This window comes from Columba livia, chromosome 3, assembly GCF_036013475.1.
Source record: "Columba livia isolate bColLiv1 breed racing homer chromosome 3, bColLiv1.pat.W.v2, whole genome shotgun sequence".
NCBI classification, from domain to species: Eukaryota; Metazoa; Chordata; class Aves; order Columbiformes; family Columbidae; genus Columba; species Columba livia.
In genome coordinates, this window is record NC_088604.1 from 76884394 (window position 1) to 76905639 (window position 21246).

At 37.6% G+C, this 21246-nt stretch overlaps 1 protein-coding gene across 1 annotated transcript in view; it reads left to right on the plus strand.

Annotated features, from left to right (window-relative positions):
• Nucleotides 1-21246, plus strand: part of NUP133 (nucleoporin 133) — a 36442-nt gene that overhangs the window by 4132 nt on the left and 11064 nt on the right. The window contains exons 4-19 of the mRNA XM_065057738.1: nt 349-456; nt 2752-2883; nt 5368-5538; nt 6196-6351; nt 6444-6514; nt 7050-7197; nt 8081-8228; nt 8901-9058; nt 10061-10152; nt 12244-12407; nt 15402-15496; nt 15629-15853; nt 16787-16909; nt 17361-17460; nt 19453-19695; nt 20881-21014. Coding sequence (XP_064913810.1) covers nt 349-456; nt 2752-2883; nt 5368-5538; nt 6196-6351; nt 6444-6514; nt 7050-7197; nt 8081-8228; nt 8901-9058; nt 10061-10152; nt 12244-12407; nt 15402-15496; nt 15629-15853; nt 16787-16909; nt 17361-17460; nt 19453-19695; nt 20881-21014 — 2268 coding nt within the window. The remainder of the gene's footprint in view (nt 1-348; nt 457-2751; nt 2884-5367; nt 5539-6195; nt 6352-6443; nt 6515-7049; nt 7198-8080; nt 8229-8900; nt 9059-10060; nt 10153-12243; nt 12408-15401; nt 15497-15628; nt 15854-16786; nt 16910-17360; nt 17461-19452; nt 19696-20880; nt 21015-21246) is intronic.

Here is a 21246-nt window from a genome sequence, read left to right on the forward strand (position 1 = left end):
TTCTAGCTTAATTTTTATTTGTTGCCTCATTAGCATATTGTATTATGCAACGGTCAAATAATTGCACCTCTGAAAGAAATAATTCAATATTGTAGTGTTGTGTGAAACACTCGGAAATAATTAAAGAAAAACAATGATGTTTGAAAACTTATAAGTAGGTGGGTTTTATCTGTTTGCTGGTTGTGACAACCTTGCTGAACGTGACTTGTGTTATTCTTTTGGTTCCCTTACAGGGTGTCTGAGCTAGTTGAAAATTGATTTTTAACAGGTTCAAAAAGTCTAAAGACTCTGTGGCAGAGGAATAAGTTCTTCCAGTCTCATGTTTATTATGACATCTCTTTCTTACAGTTATCTCTGTGCAAGGAACTGCAGCTGCCACCCAGTGACTTCCAGTGGAGTTCTAGTTTAGCAGCTATATCTTGTGTCAGTTCCTCAGGTGAAGCAACTTCTCTGCAGGTGATCAACTTTTGCATTTTAGTGTTTAAAAATACTCTTAGAGTAACTTTTAATATATCCTTTTTTTATCAAGTACTTATTTGAAAACTGCATTTAGGTTGTGCTGTCTAGTCTAAAGATCAGAATTGATAGTTTGCAATAGTTGTATTTTAAATAAAGAAAATTCTGCTAGTCTTTTCAAATTACATGATTTACGTGTTGTAGGATTTTGTGGTTTAATCCCAGCCAGCCACTAATCCCCGCACAGTCACTTCCTCACTCCCTCCTGGTGGGGTGGGGGAGAGATTCAGAAGAGTTAAAGTGAGAAAACTCATGGTTTGAGGTAAAGGCATTTTAGGTAAAGCAAAAGCCACGCACGGAGGCAAAGCAAAACAAGGTATTAATTCACCGCTTCCCATGGGCAGGCAGGTGTTCAGACATCTCCAGGACAGCTGGGCTCCATCACGGGTAATGGTTACTTGAGAAGACAAACACCATCACTCCGAACATCCCCCTCTTCTTCCTCCTTCCCCCAGGCTTATACAGTGAGCGTGACCTCATATGGTGTGGGATATCCCTTTGGTTAGTTGGGCTCAGCTGTCCCGCTGTGCCCCTCCCAGCTGCTTGTGCACCCCCAGACCATTCACTGGCGGGGTGGTTTGAGAAGCAGAACAGGCCTTGACTCTGTGCAATCCCTGCTCAGCAGTGACTGAAACACCCCTGTGTTACCAACACACTTGTCAGCACAAATCCAAAACATAGACCCATACTAGCTACTCTGAAGCACATTAACTCTTTCCATAGTTAAGTATTACTTGCCATGCTTTCATGACAAACAAAAATATACTGAACTAAATTATTTTGTTATCACCAGAGCAATCAAATATTCAGTCTGAGCAAGTGCAATTTATATGCATGCTGGCTAAAAGAGTTGTTCAACAGTGAGTACACATGGATTCTCAGTACGTGTGCGTGAAGAGAAAACACCAGCAACCTCCTTTGGTGGTCTCTGTAAGGAAGCTTGCACTAGGAGGACAGATGATTTCACCTGTCTTCACTGATTTTTATCTAAGTGCCTTATTATAACATACTGTGCTAGAGCATGACGTGTAAAGATCATTTAAGTTTTCTGAAAGTATGTTCATGAGTCTGTTACTGTGGTTCATAAAGAAAAGCAGCTCTCATTTTTTCAGCTTGGGTGTAGTTTCCAGTTAATATAAGTGGTGCTCTAGTAAAACTGGATAAGTAGTCATCTTTGGAAGGAAGAAGTACCACAGGATGGGATCTTTCCTTTTGACTTTACTGTGTTTTACTTGCAGATGATGAAAAGCAATCTAAGTATCTTATGGTTAGCTCATAAGCTCTAAATGCGGTATGACTAAGTCTACCCAAAGAAGTTTAAGAGGAAGTAATACACCTAAATGAAGATCTTTTTTTTAAATTTCATCTTTCTTCAGCTTTTGAGCTATGCTTGGCTATTATGATTTTGCAGAGTGAAGTGTAAATATTAGTGGTAGAAAATAGTTCACTAAAATGAAAATTATTAAATAATGGGCAGGAATCACAAAGGACAATGCATTCTGAGGTGTTGTTTTAATTGTTAGTTTGTTCATTAGACTGCTTTCCTTTGTGAAGATCTGTGTGTAATCAAAAATCAGTTAGAAAACTCAAAGGAGTTTCTCAATAACAGCTCTAAGCTGCTGTTCTTCTGTTTTGTGACTTTTTTTGCAACAACCAATAGATGAGGTACAATACTTTTCTGTCTAAATCTCTTCTTGAACGCAATTTCTTGCTTCACACTTTGAGTTTGGTATGTGTGTGACTTACTGTGTCAGAAGCCCTAATGCAGGCACGCTGTGGGCTTATGTCTTTATGAAGAGAAGAGCCACTGTGTGATTTGATATTTTTTCCTAATGACACTGGAACGGTTTCTTTGTTAAATTGTAGCCTGTGTTTTAAGTCTTCCACAGTAGCTTATAACTCTTGTCATCTGGAATTTTCCATGGCCTGTTTTCTGTCTTGCAGCTGTGAGTTTTGTTTGCATTTCAATAGCAGACTCTGAATTATCAGGAACAAGAACCAGTAGGAAATACCATTTTTAGCAAAAAAGCAAATATAAGATTCCCTGCATGTATTAAGTTACGCTACAGAATCATTTTGCAATTCAATTCTGGGTTTGACAGTGTGCGTCCGTATGTATTTGCTATTTTTTTGTGTGTTTGTTACCCACAGTCTTGATATGTAAAATGACATGTTAAAGCTGCCATCTGATTGTTATAATCTTGTATGTTCTGTTAATTATTTTCGCACTTCAAGTCTCTGTCAATAATGGTTGCTACCAGCGAAGGTTCTGTGCGCTACTGGCCCAATCTTGCACATGAAGGTTCCTATACGGAGACTTTTACAGACTTTGGAGGCTCTCTCTGCAGTTTCCTAACAGCAGTAAAGGTACACTACAATATGATTTATATTAAAATACTGCTTTAATTCTTAATGTAAAAATTAAAAAGCATTCTCCATATTATCAGTACTAAATCTCCAATAAATGTTGCAAAGCAGACTATCAGACGTTCTGAAGAGTAACTTTGGAGATTGTTGGTGAGCGTGATGATCTTAAATAGCAGAGATGACTGGTAGTCATAAGTAATAACATTTAAGTCAGGGAAGCATGCTGGTTTCAACCAAAAGCTTAACAAGACGGGTTTGGTATCTCAGCCTGTAGGGAGTGTCAGTGTTGCCCCTGTGATAACTTCCAGTGGTAGAAGCCCCACTATCACAGAAATGGAGAACTACTTTATCTCACCCTGCAGACCACACACTCAGCGTCTTGCGGTGTAGCTCACTAGTGGCTGAATTTGAGAGATTTCTGTATGAAGGTAATGAACGAGTAGATTATGAATTGTTCTTAGAAATTCTGTTTTATGCTCTTCATGTGCCTAAATGGGGAATCTCTCAGAATATGTAAAAAAATTCAATGTGTTACAGTATGTGTTATCTTCAAAAGTAGTTATCATCATTTAAATTACATTTTATCTCATGAATTTTTCAACATCTACTGTTCATAGCCTGTATTATAAATATTATTTTAGGACATCAGCATGTCTTAAACATTTGTAAACCTCATCAGAAGACAGTGATGTTAATGACAAATTTCTTAAGATTTTCAAGGTATTAAGATATACTAATAGATATCTACCCTATTAGAGCTCGATTGTGCCCAAGTTTCAGACATCAAGATGAGGAAAGCAAGGTGTTACCATACCTGTGGTTGAAACACTGACATCAGCGTGAATTCAGAGCTAGAGGAACATTCTTTTTCAGAGCAAAATCCTTTTATTAATCAGTTAATGTTCTAAAGCTGCATTATTATGTAGATGAAAATGATACTTAGTTAGTTACCTGTCACTGGGCAGATTTAACCTTTAACGTAATTTTTATATGGTCTGATGAAAATTGTGCTGGTTTTTAAATTTATTTTTAACTTTGTTCTGTGAACATTTCCTGTACAGGTAAACAGTTAAATTCTTTCAGCAACCTTCAGACCCTTAATATTCAAATTTTTTTTAAAATTGTTGTACATCTGACAGACTTTGTTCATTCCCTGTGACATACAAACTTTGATCAGTTTTGAATTGAAAGCACGGGGTGTGGTTTATGCCTTGGTGGTAGGTGGAATGAAGACTGTGTCTATATTATCAAGTAGTGAAAGGCAATAATTGAGAATTTATGAGTTAACAAGGTTAGTGCTGAAGCAGTGCCACTGGCTACACAGGTCATTTTGGAGGGGGGGGTATTTATGCTGGTTCCAGTGTAACAAAATGAATGGCTGTGAGTGGTCAGAGCCCATTGTCCAGTTTAGTTTCACGCAAAGGGGATGCAGCTGGTGCCCCGGGACTGCTCCGACAGGGGGCGTGAAGCCAGCAGGCAGCATGTGGGGACTCGCAAGAGGTCACTTCAGAAACAGAATCCTGATGTTAATTTTGGTGCTAATGTGAGTGCTCCCATTAGGACAGTCAAGAGGTGGGCAGCAAAAGTCTCTGCCTCCTGAACGAGTTACATTAGTACCTACAATGGAGCGTATATGTTTCATAATACAGAAGACTTCTCACATTTTTGCAGTGCAAAGTTAACACTTTTTCATCATTAAATTTCAAGGATGATATGACATTTTAGTTCTGTTGTTAAACTGAAATAGAGTTTCATGGAGTAAAAATGTCATGCAATTGTAAGAAAATGAGTCTCTGCCAGTGCTAAGCACCAGTCCTATGTCTGACTTAGTGCTAATGTTTGTTATTTCTTAAAACAAACAAACCAAAACACAAACCCAAATTAAAATCAAAACTGACAACAACAAAAAAATACAACCAAAACACCCCAGCAGAAGACAACCTCTTTTTTTATAGGTGCATGTTATTTTATTTTCCAGTGTGACAAAAGCATTGTTATCTTTTCTCAGTTATACATTCACTAATGCACTATTCATTTTTAATTACCTACCCCAGTCTTTTTGGACATAACTAGGTGGAAGATTTGTTGTGTAGTTTATTTAGATTTGTGTTCTCTAGGGTAGGATCCTATTAAAGAAAAATATAGTGTGCTTAATAAGGCGTAAAGTTTAAATGCATACATAGAAGTTGAATATATTATTAATTCAACACACTGAATAAATATATTTTCATATTTTAAAAAATTGGTTTAAAATTTTAAAAAGTATACTGTGATCTGTACACTGCACCGATTCAAGCATAGAGAATAATGTGGAAAATTTATTCAAACAGTGTTTTTATGTGATAAATGCTTTCAAGTACTATGGATGCTTTGTGTCTCATATAGTGTTTACCCTTATGAACTAACATAGATAATTTTATCTGACAATAGAATTGTTTCAGGACTTTTTTTTTTTTCAATATAGTTGCTTTTTCTTTTTGTTAGGGAGGAAGCTTTATTTTATCATCTACCAGAGGCCAGCTAGTTCGATTGGTACCAGATAGTTCTGGCAAGATTCATCAGCATGCCCTGCCTCAGGGTCAGGGCATGTTTTCTGGAATTGGTAGAAAGGTTTCTTCGCTTCTGGGTATATTGTCTCCTGGACATGATGCTGTGGTAAGCTTGAAAAACATTCATATAATAATCTGCTTTAATTTCTTTCTGTAATTTCTATCTTCAGTGTTTGAGAAAGAAAAAATAGAAGGCTGTGTAAGGATGTATAATGACTACAACCAACCAACCAACCAGAGACGAGGCTTAGCTCATTTATGTTACTTATGTTTCCTTGGAATTTGAACAAAAGACGTGAACCAAATAAATCTGTCTGCTTTGTAAAGGAGAATGCTGACTTGCTCTTTAGATCTGAATAAAAGAGGACTTTAAAGTAGTAATACTTCCTGGGGAATATGCAATGATTCAAAATCCTGCCTGTTTCTAGTAACAGACTCATTACTACTTGAAGAAACTAGCAGTAACCTGTAATTTTACTTGTCTGATTTAGGGTTGCCAGGGGCTTGTGATTGGGTTCAGCTTCGCCAGTGAACTCCACAAAAGTTGGAAGCATAAGAAACAGACTTACAATAGATGTTGTTATATCTATAAAATAAGACTTCTCTTTGAAATTATCGTAGTACTGTCATCTTGTAATGTAACTCGTGTAGGTTGCCCAAGGAAGTGATTTTTTTTGTGGACTGAGAGTGGTGTAGATTGTTGTATCCAAATATCAAGGCTGTGCTTTAACCTTATTAGCTTTTTTTTCTTTTTGAAATGCAGATTTCTAGTGTTCTTTGGGATAAAGAGAGATCAAGCTTTTATATGCTAACAAGTTCAAATCTAAACAAATGGGAGATTGATGATTCATCAGAACGTTATATTCTCAGCTGGGATATCAACAGGATCCTGAAAGAACATATTACAGATGCAATTTGGGTAAGAACCAGCTCACCTGGAAAGGGTTTATGTGTTTGTTTAATTAGTATGCTGTTTATATATGGTTAAAAGTCAGATGTATTCTTTTTTAGGGTTCTGAAAGTAACTATGAAGATATTAAAGGAGGAGTAAATATACAATACATGGATTTGCAACAGAATCGGTAAGGAAGTGCACTTGCATCTAGTAAGACTTACATTAATGAGATAAATGTGTTCTGTTGCAAAAACTATATGTAATTGCAATTTAATTTTACTTGAATGTCCCGTAAGATAACTAGGTTATCCTATACTGTATGCTATCATTATCTCTTTAGCATTATAAATTTGTTATTTTAGAATAATTCCTTTCACTTTTTTTAGTGTCATTTTATGAGGTATTTGTTTTGTCTTCATATTGCAAAGCCAGCAAGTAAGCACTTGTAACTTGTTCCAGCAAATGCAGAGAGTTCAGTATCTCTTGTTTTTACTTTGATGACATAAAATCATAACTGCCTGGGTTCAGTTCTGTACTGCAATATGAATACTGTTAATACAACAGCTTGAAAGAGCAAATAATGTAGTGTTTCTTTCTAAAAAAAATATAATCTTGGAAAATATTTGTGATTGCACTTAAATATCTGATTTTCTGAGTGGTAGAGCTTGAGCAAGTAAAATATGTAATAATCTCTTGACGGTGTGCTATCTGTTGTTTAATAGTGATGGACTGGTGATACTTGCTGCAGCGTGGCATCCTGGAGATTGTCCATGTCTTGTCTACTACACTCTCATAACAGTAGAAGATAAAGGCTACCAGATGTCTGATGATGTTGTTGTGGAGGTAACACAGTACAATCCATCTTTTCAGGTATGTATATGAAGGCTCTGAAACTGATTTAAGTTTTTCCAGAGTGTTTTAGAATATTCCTGTACGCAAATCAGCTGTCAGATTTTTGTATAAAGGAAAATCAAGTTCTCTGTCTTAAGGTTGTTCTTGGAAGTATGTGCTTGTAGTATTCTGAGGAAAATGGGTATTAGCATCTTTTAATGTTCAATAGGAACTGTATGTAAAGTTTATGCTTTACATTTTAAAGTGTAAAAGAAAAAAGCCTCAAAAATAGAAGTCTAAACATCTGATTATTACTGATTTAATTTTTGTCCTGTCTGTGAAAGTTTTTACAGAGTAATTTTATGGTGTACTCATGCAATCCATTTAGAACAGATCTCTGCTGAGTCTCTCATAGCAGGACAAGGAATTAAGAGACCAGTGTTTTGGTCCTTGCAAGCCAGCTGGCTTGCTGGGAGGGGAGGACGCGTTGGTTGTCCTTGGCGTGCTGCCTTTGTGCTGTCTCTTCTGGAAGCATAAGCTTAGGTATTGATTTCTCTGGTAAACTTCTACCACTCTTCCCCACCTACCCCTGCCTGTAATGGCATCTTAAAATTGAGTCTTAAGATGGAAAGAGTATGAAAACTCTAGAATAATTGACCTGTTTACTTAATCTCTCCATGTAAAATTAGCAAGAATTTAATATATATACAAGAAAAAAAAAACCCACAGGATCTTAAGTTTTAGGGCAAATTAAAAGTGGTTTTGTTTGTGATTTTTTTTTTTTTTTTTTAGGTTATAAGTTATACCCATATCTCTTTGTTAAAAAGCAAACCAACTGCAGGCAACTCATCCTTTAAAATGTTAGATGTTTGTTTAAGTTTGTGATTACATATGTGATATTGTTCATATGTGACACTTGCAGTCAGAAGAGGAAGTGTTGTGCTGTCTGGTAGTCCCAGATTACTTTAGCCATGCTGCTTACCTCTATAAGGAAGATGAAGTGTTTGCTTGTTCCACTGGAACTGGGAGAATTTCTTTACCACAGGAGAGAATCATATTTGGCATACAAGGTAACACAGAATAATCACATTTCGTTGATACTTTCTAATTGAATGATTTTACAGTATTGAAATTTCTTAGAGCGCAGAATCATATTTATGCTCCTTTTTATTTAATCTTTAAAGTTGGGAGTTTCTCATGAGCATATGGAGAAAGTGCTGATGTGACATCCAGTATTGTTATTGCTCACTCTACAGTGTTTTGATGAAGATGAAGTAGATTCCCACCCTTGGTATATTAAAGGGTTGGGGTTTTGTTTGTGAGGGTTTTTTTTTTTTCCTCCTTTATTTTATTTCTTCCAACATTCACTCTGGACTTTTTTTTCCCTTGAAGTCAACTTGGTGTTGAGGCTCATCCTATAATAGGTGCCTGTCAGAGATGTCTTTAAATGTGTCATCCTTGGCCTTCACAGGTGTTTTCAAGTAGGATGTGCACATTGGTCCTTAGGTGGATTTAGACCACCTGAATGTTGATTGATTGATTGATTTTTCTTTTTAACTTGCAATATCTGGAAATCTACATCTTAAGTAGCAAACAGTATACACAATTTCTGTAAATCAAGTGCAGTTGTCAATTGCTGTTGGTTGGTTCATGGCAAAATTTAATAATTGTCTATGAAACTGTTGCATTTTGTTCTTAAATTGGTGTCATTAATGTGCTGCTTTTTTTTTCTCTCATCTTAGGAGATAGCATTTTAGGAGCAGGTTCCTGTAATAGCCTCCCCATCTTCTTTACCAAAAAAAGTGGACTTATCACTATCTTGTCCAGGGAAAACATTTCTGTGCTTCCTGAAGACCTTGAAGATTCCCTGTCCTCTTCTGTTGCTGGACTGAGAAGTGAGGTAGTAGTTGTTTGCCTGGCTGGTTGAAAACTGAGGGTAGAAACAAATGTTTTTCTGGCAGTTTTGAATTTTCACTGTGGAAATCCTAGCTTATTTGAGTTTTAAAGTTTGGGGTTTTTTAGAGACTGAAGGCAGTAATCAAAACCCAAGAAATTTTACATCATCTGCCAGTTTGGGTAATATTTTTTGTTTTCCTTTGTTTTGAAGTGAAGATTTCTATGAAATCTATTATTTTTTTCACATAAATGTATTACGATATGTCACTAGGCCTGATATAATATGGCTGCAGAGACTCAGGCCTTGTTCTCATTTTTTTATCGCAATGGTTTCTTTAGTCTTTTGTGTCTATTCCTCCGTGCATATATGACACTTTTTTATTATCACACTGTGAAAAGCTTGGAGGCTGAGCTGAGAACAGCTATATAGTGGCTGAATGTTGTTTCTGTTGTATGTTTTTAATATAGTCTTATAAATATATGTTAAAGTATTTTAATTGATATTTTATGCAGTGTGCATTTATTAAGTTCTTATTTATAACATGTATGTTTTATTTAAAATGTATGTGCCTTGGAGTGGGAGGGAATAATAGAAAAGTTGTTAAAATATAAATTAGAGAACGTTTCTATGGGCAATAGTGAGCTGCAATCCTTATTCCAACTAAGTCACCTTTTAAATCAGTTGTTATTAACCAGTATTTTAGTGGAAGACCTTTGTGGTGATTGCTCAGATGGAACTGTGTTTTTCTTATTGAACTAATCTCTAGTTAGATTTGTCTGCACTTTGGTTTTGTACTCATGAATACATTACCATTAAAAGTTTACCTGGTGAAATAAGTCGCTGTGTGACTTTGATTGTAATGTCTCTTACCTTTGGCTTAATAAACACAACTGCTTCTAAGCGGCTTTTTTATTTTATGTTGTTGCTACTTAAAAATAAATGTTTTCATTTTGTAATGCAGATTGATATTTGTCTTTCAGCTGAAGTTATTATTTGCATTTTCAGAGTCCTGTGTTTGATGCAACCAATAGGCTGGAAATTATAGCTCAAGAAGATAAGACTAAATTACTGAAAGCTGCTTTTCTACAGTACTGCAGGTAGAAATTGCATTTGATTTTTGAGGCTTTGTCTGTTTGCTCTTCTTGAAGGCACTCTGATATTTGAGTAAGAGATTGTCTCAGTAAAGATACTCTTGTGTTGTTTTAATTAAAGCTATTTTAATGACATGTACACATCTCTATTAGGAAAGTGTTGGATCTTACACTAGTGAAGAAGTGATACGTGCAAACATGTACAGTCTCCGTGACTTTTTGCTTACTCTACATAAATTCTGTGATGTTACGTTACTGCCAGTGAAACAACTTAAAACTTTGTTGTTTTGGCTTCTTTATTCTTTTAGTAAGCGATGTTTTGTTGTTAAGAAACATTCTTTCCTTCCTCATTTTTATTTGCTTAGCTGTTTCCAGTAGTAGTTTCGAATATGTTTAATTACTTTTCATGTGACTGTGAAGAATAACTAGCATTCTGTGGCAAGATCATAGCTTTTTTTAGATTGACTGATATGAGGGGAGTGGAAAGAAACCCACTGTTCATCAAACTATCCTGATTAAAGCAGCCTGACAGTTGGGAGGCAAGCAACGCCTCTGAAAGGTTGTATGTTGAGACAAGTGATGTAAACAAAGGAAGAAGAGGAGAGTTAAGATGATAAACAGTTGTAGATTTAGATTAATTATATTTAGAGGGGATTGTTTTCAATATGTATTAAAAAAAAAAAAACCCAACCTCTTAACACTAATCGCCTTAAAGAATCTTAAAACTTGGGAAGAACAGATTTAAGATAACAGGAAGTCGGGATGCTTTTGGGATAGAACTGTGTGTGAGGTAGAAGATTATGAGGGGGATTAGGCACATATAATAAAGGTTATCAAGACAAGATCTGTAAACATGCACAGAATTTAGAAAGAAAATCTACATGTATTGAGAAATATAGATGTCAGTAAACAGAACTGCTGCTGGGGATGTCTGTAGTCCTCAGGTGACTGGAGTAGCTACAGTCTGAGAGCACAGATAACAAATACAAAAGTTGTTATCCCAGGATGTGGACAAGAGGGTTTGAAACAGGGTCAGAGGAAAGTAGGAGGTAGCAAGGAAAACAATGTGAAACAGTATGATAGTTTAATGTTATTTTGATTAATATTAGGGTTATATTTATGAAGGTAGAAAAATGAATAATTTGTGTATAGTATTGTTGTAGAATTTTTCCGGAAAAAATAGTCTGGTAAAATGAATGGAGAAATCCTCCACAGAACAGATGTAGCACTGGCCTGTCCAGATGGCCAAGCAGCTGATGCAGTGCAAATAGAGAAAGGTTGTTTTTTTAGAAGATTCAGTATAATCCAGGTTTTTAAAGTATAGGTTACTTTAGTAAACCTTTGTGCATTTTCTTGATGCACTGTTGGTTTTTATTTCAAGATATTTTGGTCATATAAACACTCAAACTGAAAGTCTCATGAAAAATAGAAATATTTCCAAAATCAGATAATATATTGGAATCACAGTATCCCTTCTCAGTTGGAATACTATAATTTTTTAGTCACCAGATCAAATCAGTGCTTTTTGTGAATATTGGATACTTCTTACATAGAATTCTTCAGCACAACTTCATACCTTAGAGGCTGGAGCATTTGGATGTTTTTTGCTGTTTTACTCATTAACCTGAATAGAATAGGATGCTTTGAAATTATAACAAGAATAGCATGTTAGATTTGCTGAACCATTTCCCTGAGAACTTTTACTCTGTTGCCATTTATGGGAGTGACTACGTGTACTCTTGAGAATATTTTAAAGTAAGCAATAGAAATTGGGCGACTTAGCTACCAGAAACATCCAGGCAGGTCTGTATGATGAATCTTTTCTCTTACGTAATAGTAATAGGGGAAATAAAACAAAATGTGACTTGAAACAGTTCCTGGCTTGTGTTGTTTGTTTTATAAATTGTGCAGCTTACTTGCTTTAAAAGAATTGGAATGCCTGTTATCCATAAGTGGTTTAGAGAGAGCCCAAGCAATGTTTTATGTTTATAATCTAAAGCACTTCACAAAAGCATGTCAGAAAATCTGATTGAGTGGTTCTTGTTCCTATAATCCTATCATTTTATTTCACATAACTTTGTGTTTCTTTTATTTCAGGAAAGATATACTCAATGCACAGAGCATGGTAGCTGAACTTTTTCCAGGTGACACAGATCTGGATTCTGATGGTGAACTGGACAGGGCAGTAACTCAGATCAGTGTGGACTTAATGGATGATTACCCTGCCTCTGACCCAAGATGGGCTGAATCTGTACCTGAAGGTAAACATGTGGTTTTTGTTTGTTATGGGGGTTGTTTGTTGTGGGTTTTTTTGGTTGGGTTTTTTTTGTTTTGTTTTGGTTGGTTGGGTTTTTTTTGCTTGTGTGTTGCATTGGGGGTTTTTGTTTGTTTGTTTTTAGGGTTTTTTTGTTTGTTTTTGTTTGCTCATTTGTTTTTTGTGAAAAACTATCTATATTACTCTAGATAAAATTACAATTTAAGCTTTGAAAACAAGGCACAGGTGTCCTTTGCCCTCTACCACCACTAGATAGATAGATATATTTCCAGGAAGGCTAAAAGATGCATCTTATGACACTACCAGATAAACTTCCAGTCTACTGTGGTTAGGTCTTGACTTCATGTAGTAAATGCAAACAGCAAAGAAAACAAATTTCTGAGAAGGGTATTTTGTGCAAGGAACAGGTGGTGGCACTTCAGTGTTTCCGTGATTCCTTATATAGTTCTAAATTATTTTCTACAAATAGATGTATTAAGAGAAAGTGTTTATTTGCTCGTGCTTAGACCTTTTGTCAGTGTGGCTGCACAGCTGCTGGTGGGCTTGGATCCTCGGTAGAATGAGCTCATATCCCTCTCGGGCATTGGTATTTAACTTCTGCCTAAAAGAGGACTAGAGAAATTTATTTTGGGATATTTGTTGTGTGTAAAGGATTAGAGCAGATATGTTTTCACCGAGGAACTTCTTTGTTCATGCTTCCCTGTCTCTTATGAATGGTGTCAATTTGAAGCCATCCCCAGGACTAGGCAGCACTTGCCAATTACTGAGCAGAGGCTTCGGTTTGAAAGTTCATGTAGTAAATAGTTACAGATGGATGATGCTTCCTGCTGTTGTTTCTGTATGGCAACCAGTTAGAAATTGTCAGGCATCAGATCCTTAGTATTTTCTGAATCAACTTTATTTTTAATTCGGCAGCTTATCTGCAGTTATTCCTGGCTAAAACAAGAAGTGAAAATTGCTAGCTTCTTGGAAATCATCTTGCTAATTTTGCTTACAGTGATAGTTCTCAGTTTTTGTATCTTGGTAGTCTTTTGATTTAAAATACACTTAGAATATACAGAAATTCTGAAATAGGAAAATAACTTGGGTTCCGGAGCACTCTGCTGGGGTGAGATACTTGTGAGGATACTCATGAATCGTAGAATTCCAGGTTGGAAAGGACCTCAACAATCATGTGGTCCAAACTTTCTTGGCAACGGCATGATCTAGAGAAGATGTTCCAACACTGTCCAGCTGAATCTTAAAAGTGCCCGATGTTGGGGAATCCACCGCTTCCCTGTGGAGATTATTCCAATAGCTGATGATTCTTATTGTGAAAAAAAAAATCTCCTCTTGTTTCCAACCAGAATCTCCTCAGGAGTAACTTGTATCCATTGCCCACTGTCTATTTTGTGTGACTCCTCATAAAAAGCAAATCTCCATCTTCTTTGTAGCCACCCTTTACATACTGGAACATGGTGATGATGTCTCCCCTAAGCCTTCTTTTCTTAAGGCTGAACAAGCCCAGTTCTCTCAGCCTTTCCTCCTGTGGCGGCTTCCCAGTCCTTTGTGGCCCTTCTCTGAACCCCCTCCAGCCTGTCCACCTCTTTTTTGTATAGGAGGGGCCAAAACTGAACACGGTATTCCAGGTGTGGCCTGACAAGCGCTGAGCAGAGTGGGATAATGACTTCTTTGTCTCTGCTGGTGATGCTCCTGTTGATGCAAACTGACACCCTGTTGGCTTTGTTTGCCACAGGAGCAGCACACTGGTCATTCATACTGAGCTTGTTGTCCACCAGCATCCCCAGGTCCATTTCCACTGAGCTGCTCCCCAGCTGGGTAGATCCCAGCCTGTGCTGCACTCCTGGGTTTTGTTCTCCCAGGTGCAAGACCTTACACTTGTCCTTGTTGAACTTCCTTGTTAGCTCACTCTTCCAGCCTATCCAGGTCTTCCTGCAGGGTGGCTCCCTCTTCCAGAGTGTCCACTTCCCTGCTCAGTTTGGTGTTATTGGCAAACTTCATCAGGGTACACTTGATCCCATCATCAGGATCACTTATGAAGATGTTGAACAGTGTTGGACCCAATATCAGTTCCTGGGGGATCCCACTGCTGACAGGTTGCCGGTTTGAAAAGGAGCCATTTGCCACCACCCTCTGGGTATGGTCTGTCAACCATTTCCACACCCACCGCACAGACAACTTGTCTAGACTGTAACGCATCAGTTTCCCTATGAGGTGGCTGTGGGAAACCAAATCAAAGGCCTTGGAGAAACCCAGGCAGACCATGTCCACCACTCATCCCACATCAACTGAGGAGGTGACTTTGCAGAAGGTGATCAGTTTTGTCAAGCACAATTTGCTCTTGGTGAGTCAATGCTGGCTTTTCCCAGTCACGGGCTTCCTGAGGAAGCTTCCACCATCCTCACTGACTCCTTTAAGGACCTGATGGTCTGGACAGAAATGTCAGCTGGCTCTTCAGGTGCAAGCTCAGTTGCAGAGGGCCATGGTGGGCAGCTACTTATCTTGTGCAGAGGAATTGCAGAGGCATTGCAGAGTAAATAGGTCTGAATGCCTGTGAACACTTCATTTTGTAGTAGCTGTGACCTGGGGCATAATGAATTTAGCAATAACTAGTCCACGATGAAGATAAAAATTTGAATCTGAGTCTTACTAAAACTTGAATAAGCTGGTGAGCTGCTATTTTAGCAGAATAATGAATTGAGTGCTTCAGAATAGTTATACTGATACAAAGATACTTGATGGAGCTCTGAACAACCTGATCTAGTTGAAGATGTCCCTGCTCATTGCAGAGGATTGGAGTAAGTGACTTTTAAAGGCCCCTTCCAACCCAAACTTTTCTATTATTTCTTCTAAAGGCTTTACTTCAGCCATGGTAGAGTTCACATTGAAAACAGCATGGTAAATAATGTATAAATGTGTGTACATATATTTTATTTTAAAAGTACCAATGCGGTTACACTAAAGATTTTTCTCTTTTTAGAAGCAGCTGGTTTCAGCAACACATCTCTCATTCTTCTGCATCAGCTAGAGGATAAGACAAAAGCACATTCCTTCTTCATTGAGTTTCTTCATAAGGTAAAATTCTAGTGTTCTTTTGGTATCAGCGTGCCCACAGTAGAGTATTATTTTGCCTTATAGTAATTCTTCTAGAACTCTGTTTAAAGTGCATGTGGTGTGTTGTGTTTTGGTTTTTTTTGTTAATAAAAGGTTGGTGTATTTGAACGTCTGGGCAGTTTTCCAGTACGAGGGATGCCGATGGCAACTCGGTTGTTGCTCTGTGAGCACGCAGAGAAACTGGCAGCAGCGATTGTTCTCAAGAACCACCACTCCAGGCTGCCTGATCTGGTGAATGCTGCTATACTGATGGCATTAAACAAAAGGGAGTGTGACATTCCACCAAGTCTTACCCCTGCAGATGTGTTCTTTCGAGAGGTAAGAAACCCATTATTTCTGAATCATTGTATAGTATAGCATCCTCTTAAAAATAAATTCAACTTCACAGAGTTTCCCTTTAAATAGGGATAGTGAGGTAGTATTTGCCTCACTTCAGTGTACATGCTTTATGTCTGCAGCTGAAACATTAATTCTGACAAATTTCGTGTAGCGGAACTGAAGTTATGATTTCCAACTAAACTACATGAATGAGCAGTGAAAAAGACAAGTGAAATTCTCTGGCACATCGGAAGACATATGCTAAATTATCATTTTTGAGGGGTGTACTGAAGAATGTGAAGCTTTCCAGATAGGAGGGCTGCTTTGATGAGCTGTCCTGAATGGAATTGTATCAGTTCAGTTTCTCGTAATTTTTTTACCCACTCTAACGTTAGTGAATGTAAGCTAGTTCTCAGTTTATGCTGCATTCCAGTCTTTCTTTCTTTCTTCATTCTTGAGAAGAGCTATTCCCAAAACATTTATCTTAGGAGGCTTTTTCCTGCAGAGGACAGTAGTTGCTAGTGGAGAAAAATAAATATAAAAGAAAATAGAAATAATAGTTGACTATTTTAAAGCAGGTATGTTATCCAGTATACTTTGTCTAACAAAAATTCTACTGCCAAATGTTTCAGAATAATATGGAGGAATATGCTTAATTAAAGTTTATGGAGTTGCTTTTAAAAAAAGTTTGTTGTTTGTTAGTTTGATTTTTTTTCCAGACTTAAGTTCAGAAATAAGGCAGTTCTTGTGTTCTAAGTATTGCATAAAATATAAGCTGGTGATTTCATTATCCATTTGAGTAGTTAATACCTTTTAATGTGGTTTCTACTGATATTCTGTTTCTTTTTCTATCCCACTCACAACTTGGCTTTCAGGTGTTAGCTGGTGATGGATATGTTTGTGCTCAGTGCAATTTTTCCTTCTGTCTTTAAGGTGTCACAGATAGATTCCATCTTTGAATGCTTGCTGGAAGAAGAGGAACAAATCCTGAAAGACACAGCTATTGAATCGATTGAGTGGGCCCAGATAGTTGTCAATGTGAACAACATCATTAAGGTATAGAACTGCATTGACTGGAATGTTTGGGGGAGGGGAGGGTAGATATTGAAGACCACTCAGCAAGTGGAGTGCAGTACAACTGGGTTACTGATATGAGAGCAGAAGTGAATGCACTTTTCACCTGTCCAAATATATTAGAAAGGAAAAGATGGTCTCACACAGAATTAGGGACATTCTCTTTCCTCTTGACCCACTGCTGAAGAGAATTTGAGAAGTTGCAGCGTTGTTGGAAGTTGCGAAAGCGTGAGTACGTAGCAAAGAGTGAAGAGCTTATGTTTGAGCACTGAGGCTTCTTGTGCAGTCAGTTGGTGCTCTTCTGTACAACTGTGTGGTGTAGAAAGGAGGAGGATATTAAAAGAATATTTCAGAATTAGGAAAGACAACATCTTCTACAGTCTGTGTATATACAGGCAGACTTAAGGGTACTTCTGTCCTTGTCATTAAATAGGACATGCTACAAGCTGCCTGTCAGTATCGTCAGTCTAGAGCCTCTTTGTATAAAACAGGAGACCTTCCAGAACGAGAACCTGAATACATTCCGTGGACAGGTGAGAATTTATTATTTCTGGTTTATTAATTGTCTATCCTAAACAATAATATTTTTAATGAGTTTCAGAACACAATAATTTAAATCTTAATGTTAAACTTACTGTTAAAAGCTGCTACAAGGCTATCAGTAAGCAAAGGAGAAGCTGAAGGTTTAATTTGGTAAATTAAATGAACCAATGAACACTTATTTGTTTCCAGTATTTATGATAATTCTTCAAAACTTGCATTGCAAATTTGACAACAAAGTTTGGGAGACAAAGCTTGTTGTTGTTGTTGTTATTTTTTAATATGTACTGTTTCTGGTTGGCAGACCTATGGGATACATAACATTAAAAAGAATCGTTAAGTGGAATCTATAACTGTTTTAAAAGGACTGATGATTCTCTGCTTCCTTAAGTGTTTTATTTTGATGCTTTAATAATGTGAAAAACTATCAGAACAAATGTTTGCAGAAGCAAACACTTCCTAATTGGTGCTTAAGCTTCATTGTGGTCTCTACGTATATAATGTACTTTTTTTAGTGCACCCAAGATAAAAATCTTCTGAAAAGCAGGACCTGTGCAGAAATATTTTGGTGTGTTAAGTCTTGATGACTACATCCAAGTATTTAAATCAGGTTAACAGAAGTTGCCTTTTTCCTTGTGGGTATTCCCTGCTTTCCTTACAGATCATGCAAATGATTATTTTCTTCTGAAAAATAGCTGGCATTGATATTTCACACAGTATCACAGTATGTTTGGGATTGGAAGGGACCTCAAAAGATCACCTAGTCCAATCCCCCTGCTGGAGCAGGAACGCCTAGGTGAGGTCGCACAGGAACATGTCCAGGCGGGTTTTGAATGTCTCCAGAGAAGGAGACTCCACAACCTCCCTGGGCAGCCTGTTCCAGTGCTCTGTCACCCTCACTGAGAAGAAGTTTCTTCTCAAATTTAAGTGGAACCTCTTGTGTTCCAGCTTGATCCCATTACCCCTTGTCCTATCATTGTTTGCCACCAAGAAGAGCCTGGCTCCATCCTCATGGCACTCACCCTTTATATATTTATAAACATTAATGAGGTCCCCCCTCAGTCTTCTCTTCTCCAAACTAAAGAGCCCCAGCTCCCTCAGCCTTTCTTCATAAGGGAGGTGCTCCACTCCCTTAATCATCTTCGTTGCCCTACGCTGGACCCTCTCCAGCAGTTCCCTGTCCTTCTTGAACTGAGGGGCCCAGAACTGGACACAATATTCCAGATGTGGTCTCACCAGGGCAGAGTAGAGGGGAAGGAGGACCTCTCTCGACCTACTAACCACCCCCCTTCTAATACACCCCAGGATGCCATTGGCCTTCTTGGCCACAAGGGCACAGTGCTGGCTCGTGGTCATCCTGTTGTCCACCAGGACCCCCAGGTCCCTTTCCCCTACACTGCTCTCTAATATGTAATTTCCCAACCTATACTGGAACCTGGGGTTGTTCCTGCCCAGATGCAGGACTCTACACTTGCCCTTGTTAAATTTCATCAGGTTATTCCCCGCCCAACTCTCCAGCCTGTCCAGGTCTCTGGATGGCAGCACAGCCTTCTGGCGTGTCAGCCACTCCTCCCAGCTTAGTGTCATCAGCAAGCTTGCTGATAGTACACTCAATTCCCTCGTCCAAATCGTTAATGAATATATTGAATAATATTGAATATATTGAATAATATTTGACAGTGTAGTTCAGGGGGTGGTTTTGTTTCTGTTCTTTTTTTGTTTACTACGTTTTGGCCAAATGTAATGTGCAAAGGTAGATGGGAGTATGTGTTTGTGGTTTTTTGTTTGGATTTTTTTGGTTGTGGGGTTTTTTTAATTATTCTTCTTTTATTTTTAAAAATGAAAGTGTTCATTAGCTTCTTTTCTTTCTGGGTTGTTGTTTGTTTTTTTTTAATTACGTGTAGTAATCTTTTGGTTATACTTCAGCGTAGATTCCTGTGGTGATAGGATTATTGTCTTAATGTTCACTGTGTTGTTTCCCCAAGCGTCTAGTGGCCTCCGTGCAGCAATAATCCGTCAGCACGGTGTCATTCTGAAGATGGTGTATCCCCAGGTGGACAGTAACCTCCGCAGCGTGGTGGCTGAGCAGCTGCTGGCACTGCTGGATTGTTTTCTGGATGGCTACGTTTCCCAGCTGAAATCTGTGGACCGCCCTGCTGATCAAGAGCGATACAGCAACGTGGAAATGGAGTATGTGCAGAAAAGATCAGAACTCTTGTCTCCTCTCCGTAAGTACTGTCAGTTTTCCTTCGTGCAAGGATTAAATGTTCCATGCAAATCTGATGGAGTAAATGGCATCTGTGTATGAATTTTATTTGTTCTACGTGCTTGCCTTTAGAGTGTAAGTGGCTGTTTTAATGATTTTTGGGATATTTACAAAATAACAACAGATGACAGAATTGCATCCAAGATACCACCCATGCCCATACGTCTAATAAGACACATTACTGCTTGAGGTTTTTGCTAACTTGTTATATTTTTCTGGCAGGAGTTTATCAAGTGCCAGCTGGCTGATGGTTTTCTAAATGTTTATAGTGTCACTAGTTGACATACATTTATATGCCTGAAAGTTTGTTTAGTGTTTATCAAGAAATAATTACTTTTCAAATCTTGGTTATTTAATAATCAAACCCACTGTTGAACCTGTCAGGTGTGGTCAAATCTTTAATGAGTACTTGAAAGAAAAGACCCCTTGTTAAGTGGAAATAACTCTGAGCCAATACTTTTTAGTAAGCTTATAAAGTTTAATTTTTAGACTAAAAATGAATGCTATAAATAGAACAATTTAATAATTATTGCCTTCTAAAATCCTTAAACCTTAGGAAGTCTCTTTAAACTATCATTGTCAGTTTTACTGACATTTGTGGGCTCTGTTATTTGTAAATACATTTTATATCGTTATGTTCAGTCTAAAGTTAATATTTCCTTACAAAGAAAGTTGTGTGTTCTGCTAACTCTTATGCATTTGAACCAAAATAAAGCATTTTAAATAATAGGGTTTGTATTCAGAATGTGTTACCTTTACTTGCTCTATTTGTTATCAAAATCTTTGCCTGCTGCTTTGTCACTTTGCACAATTAAATGGATATTACTTCAGATATTAAGTCATGGGTTTACTTTTTTCTCTCTGCCAAAATCGCAAATGCTGCTGATTTTTCAGAGAAAATAGTATGTATACTGGCGATTTAGTACTCTAGCCTTTTCTTCCCTCTTGTATTGCGGACAGAGCGGTAGGTACGTAAGCTTGTATGTGCACAAGCTATGGATGCAGTGAGGCAAATGTTTCTTGGGGATGTGTAATATCTCCGTAAACACTTGACATTTGTCTTCTTTTTTTCTGGTCTCTGCTCTCAGTCACTCAACAGCCAAAGATGAGCTTATTTGATAAAACTTTTTTCTTCTTGTTTACTTAGTTTCCCTGGGACAGTATCAGATGGCAGCTGCTTTAGCAGAGAAATACTGTGACTTTGATATCCTGGTGCAAATGTGTGAGCAGACAGACAACCAGGCCAGATTACAGCGTTACATGAGTCAGTTTGCAGATCAGGTAACTCTTTTTTTTATTTCTTTCAGCTGGTGTTTTATAATACATTTGCACCTGAAACGCTACAAAAGTTATGACTGGGGGCGTGTCCTGCTTTTTTTTAATGCATATGTATTTCCATATACATATGGGGTAATGTGGAAAATTGGAGTCAAAATTCACTGTGCGGAACTCAATGGTGTATTTTACCCTGAGACTGCAAAACAAGACATTAGTTTTTTATAATGACTGAGAG